General features: G+C 39.2%; 1 protein-coding gene across 4 annotated transcripts in view; it reads left to right on the top strand.

Annotated features, from left to right (window-relative positions):
• The window catches only part of LOC142590660 (uncharacterized), a 300,067-nt gene extending 295,118 nt beyond the window's left edge, over nucleotides 1–4,949 (top strand). For all 4 annotated transcript variants that reach the window (XM_075703045.1, XM_075703043.1, XM_075703044.1 and 1 more), the window contains one exon: nucleotides 1,966–4,949. Coding sequence is in view for 1 of the 4 variants with exons in the window: in XM_075703043.1 (XP_075559158.1) it covers nucleotides 1,966–2,059 (94 nt within the window). In the remaining 3 variants the exon portion in view is untranslated. The remainder of the gene's footprint in view (nucleotides 1–1,965) is intronic.
• The last annotated feature ends 2,089 nt before the right edge of the window (nucleotides 4,950–7,038 follow it).

A 7,038-nucleotide genomic window follows, 5' to 3' on the forward strand; every position in this document is an offset into this window, starting at 1 on the left:
CAATATCTGAGCTAACCAGGAAGCTTGTCGATTGCAGAGCGAGGGCAAAGTAATCGACAACTCGAGGCACTGGGACACTGAATAAGGTAAATCAATTCTGTGGAAGCCTGCAAGGTGGCGGAAACCTTGCAGGATTCCGTAGAACTGATTTGCCATATTCTGTGTCGCAATGCTTCGAGATGTCCATTCGCCCTCATTCTGTGATCTGCTGATCCCTGGTTAGCTCCAGAAATTGCCCCAGAAAGGGGTTGTTACCGCGTTCAAATCCCGGACCAGGATGAATTTTTCCTTAACTGCAAAGCATTCTTTCTGAGAAACCTGTGTGGGTTTCTTTTCTAGCTTCGTGCTACAATTCACGTGGATGCCAATTTTCCCCTTCAGAGCTTGTAAGAACACATTTAGGAATGCCTACTGGGCCCATTTTTATTCACAGAAACACACAATGGTGAAGCATACTGAGTACATGTGCATTTCCAAGAAATATGACTGACGCAGCTGCAGAAAGAGGGTTGATGTCTCACTTCGACTTTATTAAGATGACGGCAATTCCCACACAGTTAGGCTGTACAGCCCTCTGGTGCCAGCAGGATTGATGAGGCCCATGCACATTGCAGTGGGCAGACAGCAACTATGTTCATCATTCTCAGAAGTGCCGAATTCATGAGCACTTGCTTGTGGGCACTCAGTAGTCTCAGGTTGCTTCTCCAAGGTTCAGTGTTTCTTGTATAAATGCAACGGCGCAGCATGGCTGTTCGCCCCAATTTTTCCATAAGCACCTCAGTGAAGGGTTCCAATACCTTTGCAAGCTCTCATTTCTGAGGAGCACTGCGAGGACTCTTCAGCAGTGCTTCCTGAATATTTTCCAGCAGTGATGAAGGTATTGCTTTTACTGCCAGGACACTCATAGTCTCTGCATAGCCGCTCCAACTAAATGTATCAACTCAGCAACTCAGCTCGTGTGTCAAATGTGAAACTACCTCTTGCCATGTCAAGTGCTAAACTTTCATGTGTGATAGTCTCCGTCAAAAATGATTGGCATTGCCTAACCAGGGCAGTAAGTGAAACACTAATGTTTCTTTGGTTTGTGACTGACACCTACAAATGCACAGTGCCACTTCGAGTCATAAAGTGTCTCTTTCTTTTCAACATAGTATGTTAGGTCCCCGGGTAAGAACACACGACGATGGACAACAAGGCTTACTTATAACTGGAAGATTTGGTTATGAAGCGCACAAACGGTTACAAAATATCTTTAGCCAAGTCAAACTTCTGCAAAAGAAATTGAGAGAAAATGGCAGAAATGCAGACAGCAATATGATTCACATGCCTTTTAAAAGTTCAGTCTCAGTAGACTGTGCAATTGAAGATCGGACCCAATCGTATGAGTTCTTAAGATAGTGATATGCTCCCATAACTTTGTGCATAACCAGGCTATGAGCCACAACTGCGCACCTGCAGTGTTAAACAATGGTAGGCAGCAATTTTTCAAAGGTGAAATAATAGTATGTGAAAACGTGCCCCCAAATGTCAGTTTTCTTTTTACCTCTGTACTGTCAGCAAGTTAAAAAACATTTATTGTATCATTAGAAGTTCAGAGGTTCCTTTTCAATTTTTTTTAATGAGATATTCTTTTGCAATGGTTTTTCAGCACCTGAGTAGTTCCTGGAAAACTTGCCATTTGCATGAAGAACATTTTCATTAAAAAAGCCTTTTCAAACAATGTGGCTTGGGACGAGAAAAATGAGTTGTGAAACACATATTCTGGTTGCACTCCAGTGGCAGAAAATATTTTGTGTCCAAGCACAACCTTTGGAATAAAATTAAAAATGCATATGAAATAAAATAAATAAATAAATAAAATGCAATTTAGCTCTTTAATTCACCATTCTGCTTACTACAGTAAGTGGAAAGCATTACTGCTGCAACTGCTGTCTAACATATGTTTCTTTTGTTTGTTTTTTGCAGATATGCCATGACTTTCTGCAGACTCCTGGCTACTCCTTATGGAGACTGCATGAACAGGGCATCTAAGACTGTCTCCAAGCTCTCTCCTGTTTGATCTGCCAGTCAACCTTCGAGCATCCAGATTCCTGAGCTGACAGCCTTGTGAATATGTGCATAGGGACAGTCATGAAAGACACACCAAGTGCAGAAAACAGACTGCTACTTGTGTGAGGTGAATCAGCCTATCCTGTTGAATGTGTGTGCCTGTGTATAGAGCATGTCTGTCACTTGAAATGTTGTGTGGGTGTAGATGTGCGCATGGCGTCACTGTTTGACCCCGAGTGCTCGCCTGTTATCCAGTGTTGCCATGTTGCCAGCGCGCTGCTGGGCAGATGATGGGTGAACGGTATCACATGTGTTGTGTCCAAGCACTTCTGTTTGACGGAAAAGGGTTGTGGTTGGTTGAAGTGCTTCAACCTCCGAAGATTGAGTTTAGTTTTACTGCTGTGTTTAGGCCCATTAGATATCTACCTATAGCGAAAAGTCAGTGTTATATGAAGCTCATCATCGTTTGGTCACATATATTCTGCACTGGATGTGCGCTGTCAAGAGTGTTCACACAACGTGAACTGGTGCAAAATTGTGCAATATTCATTAATAGCTAATATAAGATGGTCGTACACTACATAAATGGTATTTTCTCAGAAACAGTTTATATAGTCATCAAAATTGGCACCTTCAACACAAACACAAACTTCCGCGTACACTTTATAAGCCTATGATCACCAAACATTTCCTACCATATCAGAAAAATGCGTGATTCTCACCATGTTTTATGTGTTGCTTTTGGTTTAAGTGGCTGCATCTTCAGAATGAAATTGTTAGAGTATTTCTTACCTCTTGGCTGCTGTGGCTTTTAGGTACACAGTAGGAGCTAAATTCCTAAATAATATCAATTTACAATGCTAAATATTGTTGCATAACTTCACATCATGGTTGTATTGGCCATTGTAATATGTATTCACAGGCTTGGTTTCCAGAGTATGAGGAAATTATTTTGCATGGCTAAGTTAACTGTTTGGGTTCTTGCAATGTGGATGCTGTTGTGACTGCATTTGTGCTTGTGAATATAGTTGTACATACATAACATCTGCGTCATCTGATCATTCTGCTGCAAACTGTTGAAAGCAGTTCTTGGGAACAATTTGTGATTGGATGAAGAAGCACATGCTGGTTACTGTGCTTAACATCATGTGGTCTGATTTTCTTGCTTTAAGACCAGGAAATGTTTGTGGTTGAGCGTAGTTAAATATTAGTTTGGGCAGCTTCACTTTTCGAAGCGCATTGGATACCCTAATAAATGTTTTTATTTTTCATTTGTTTTTACACTTTCTATGTACTGTTAGTTCTTGAAGGCCCTAATCTTCTGCTAACAAGTGAATGCTGAAAATACCTGGTGTTTTTTTAGACCATACATAATTTATAAAAATTGCAGGTGGCAGATAGCGTAATTCTAGTCATTGAGATGGATTACTCAAAGAGGCCGATATTACTTCTACGATAAATTGAAATGCATAATTGACTAAATCACAAATATTCACAAATTGACTTTTTAATTAGTTACTGTGCAGCACATATTGCAGTTCATGAATTGCAGCTGGTAAGTTTGCAAGGCATATTCACTTGGAATTAATCTTGAGGATGACACTAATTTCAAAATATTCCTTCTAAAGTGTGTGATGAAATACATGGGTGGTCCAGTTACTTTTGCGCTTTAATGCATAAAGTGGCGGTTTGTTACTTTAAAGAAAAGTAAGTGCAACATTAGTGCATTTCTAGTACGTGTATTGTGGTACACATCTCGAAAACCGTGCAATCCTTAATTCGTTCTAAGTGGGCATGCATTGCAAACTCACCAGCCTCAATAAGTACGTTGCAGTACGTGCTGTAAAGTAATTCATCAAACAGTTTTAGTGAATTTTTTTCAATTAGTCGAATGTGCAGTTTGATTTCTGTACAAGTAACGTCTGCCACTTTGAGTAATTCTGCTCAAGGATTAAAATCACATTACCTGGCACAAGCGATACTTAAAGATTCTGCATGGTCTAGAAAACACACCCCGTATAAATATAATTGAAAACACAAATAAAAAGTAAGGCTTTCTCACACATGCAGATTACAGATATCTTTATGGAATCTTTTTAGAAATGTTCTCATCCTTGCACACACTGTATCAACGTGTATGAAGCTCAACTTTAGCATTGCCTTTAGGTGCTGTAGTTTTCATTCAGAAGTTTATTCGTTGGCATTTTTTTCTATTATCTGCAAGAAGCAACTGTCCTAATCTTTACTGCACCTGCTCAAATTTTCTTTTCCATCAGTAGTGATGGTAATGAGTAAACTATAAGGTTTCAACTTCTTTCTTAAGCCTACCTGAAACGTATGATGGTTTGTACAGATACTCTGACCAAGAAGAGATTAGCACTACTTATTATGCTTTGCATTTATGTTGATGCATGCTGTGCCTGCATGTCAAAGACCTGACATGTCTACTTACGTTACACTGTCGTAAGAACAAAAACAGCTTTTTCAATCATTTCTTTTTCAGTTTATTGTAAAGGCATGCTCTTTGGCCAACAACCTGTGCTTTGTGTGGAATTATATCGCCGGAAGTGTCGCTTGCTTTCTTGTTCTGGCAGGGTAGCTTGTGTTCTTGGTGCCATACGAGAAAGCAGGGCCAGTGTAATGCGAGCATTTTTTTGCTTTATTTCATTCCTTTATCGTCCGCCACTCAGGACTGGCTGATCCTGGTGAAAACATGGGCAGAATGTTCATACCACTGACGAAACACGAAAAGTAAAACATTTGGAATAGAATTATTACATTGTCCTGGCTCGCATTGAATCTTGCACCCATTTGTTTCCTAGTGCCATCACCTGGCTGGTCCAATGCCCAGTTTATGCTCTGTCTCTGCTCAAATAAATTGGCAAGCACTGGTTTGCTCATGTATAGTGAAGGACTTTTATTTTGGTAATTGTAATTGAAACGAACTGGTACTTCTCGGCAGGAGGCTGGGCTGGCCTATCCATTGGCCAGTGCAGGGTCTTAGACAAAATATCTTGTGCTATTGGAATCAACTGTGTAAAAAAAATGAAATCTAAAATGCTGTTTGGAGCACCTTTAGAAATGCTGTTTGTGATAAGATTCATGTGAGGCCTTGGATCAAACAGGGAAGAGTTATTTAAGGTTTGTGTGTAGTGTTATAGGAAATCAGTGAAACAACTGGTGGAATTGAACCGCCAGCAAACAAACATTGCTTATAGCTGGCTGAAATCTTTTGCATCAGTGCAGTTTTGTTACTGGTGCTTCCCTGTCATGAGCATTCATTTGCTAGCGTGAAAGGCCTGTGTGTTGTTTTATATGCATTTTCTAGGCAGGCCAAAACAACAAAGCACCAGATTACACTGTAGCTGAACCAGTTAGCTTTGCATTATTTACTCAGTCTGCTGTTAAAAATGAGCTGAGAACAGGGTTATAGCTACAGATTTTATATAAGTCCTGGTATTTCAATTACAAAAGTTCTAATGCACATATGTTTTCATTTTCTTGTATAGCTTCGCGATCAAAAAAGATATTGTTTTGCCAAAAGTTGTATATGTAAGGCCAATGAGCCTTGTATATGTCCTCACCTATGTGTGCAGAGTGAGAAATTCACATCTTAATCTTTTAGAAGCTTGAGGACATGTCTTCTTGTGTTTAGCACTAAAGGAAAGTTAAATTGTAAGCAAGGCTAGGCTGGGATTTTAGACTTTACTGATGTGGTATAGTCACTCTGCAAATAAACATGACGCAGTTGTAATTGTTTATTTTGTTGTGACATACTTCCATATTCTTTTTTCATAAAAACATATCACAAACTCTATAAGCTTGCTTGCACATGTGAAGACACCTAACTTGAATTGTGTGTTGTCGCTTGCGTGCAACTAGTCATTCATTTTTTGCTGAAGCATTCTTTGGTTGATTGCAGTGTTCTGTTAAACAAAAATGATCAACAGAGTGCTCTACTAAGACGTCTGTTGCCATTAATGTAGCATATTACTTGTCTTGTAGATGATATTGTGTGTAATGATTGTTTTCCTTTAGCTGTATAATACAAGCTTTGTCGGTGTTCCTTTGCAAACTTTGGTCTTCAGGACATATTATGATACAGAAAGTGACCTAGGCAACTTTGACATAACTGGCAGATGAAGCAAAAACACTTGTTATAAAGCTTGCACATGATCTACCAAATAACATTGAAGTCACTTCAGTGAATATATGCTTCCACCATAACCTTAGTATAAAATTTATTCACTAAACAAGAACTGTACCACATCCACATTCTAAGTGACTGTTTGCTGCATATCGCAATTCTGGTTCAGTACTTTATTGATGCCAGAAGTTTTGTAAATAGTAGCCCTTGTCTCTATTATTTGATGTTTGAAAAACCTAGTTCTTTAACAATAATTGATTTTTTGATGGCGTCGCAGTAATCAAGGTGCAGACTGGCATGTCTCAAAGCATAATGTTGCAATCATCTGCACTACACTTCACACACCGGCATCAGCACACTGTAGAAAGAAAGGAAGGAGCCTTTGGGATCATCAGTATTTCTTTTCCATGTGAGAGGCACTTTGTGTGGAAAGGGAAATGTCCCGTGCATGTGGTTCAGTGAACAGAAAGTGAAGCAAGAACATTAAGAGTGAATGCGTCCTTGTGTCTGTGTGTGTATAAATAAAAACTGCGTATGGCCACACTGCTGTTCTCCTGTGAATACAACACACACATATATATATATATATATATATATATATATATATATATATATATATATATATAAGAACACATATATATTTTACTGTACCATACAGCTGTTCTATGACAACGGATGATATTGTGGCCGTATTCAGTGTTGGAACGGCAGAATAAAATGTTTGACCAAAGCTGCACCATTTTGTGAGCACTTTCATTCTCTCTGCAACAGTATTTAGCCCACAGGGCGAACGAGTTTCTGGATTTAAGAGAGTGTGCTGGCACTGTGCTTACTTAGTGAAA

This window comes from Dermacentor variabilis, chromosome 8, assembly GCF_050947875.1.
Source record: "Dermacentor variabilis isolate Ectoservices chromosome 8, ASM5094787v1, whole genome shotgun sequence".
In the NCBI taxonomy this organism is placed as follows: Eukaryota; Metazoa; Arthropoda; class Arachnida; order Ixodida; family Ixodidae; genus Dermacentor; species Dermacentor variabilis.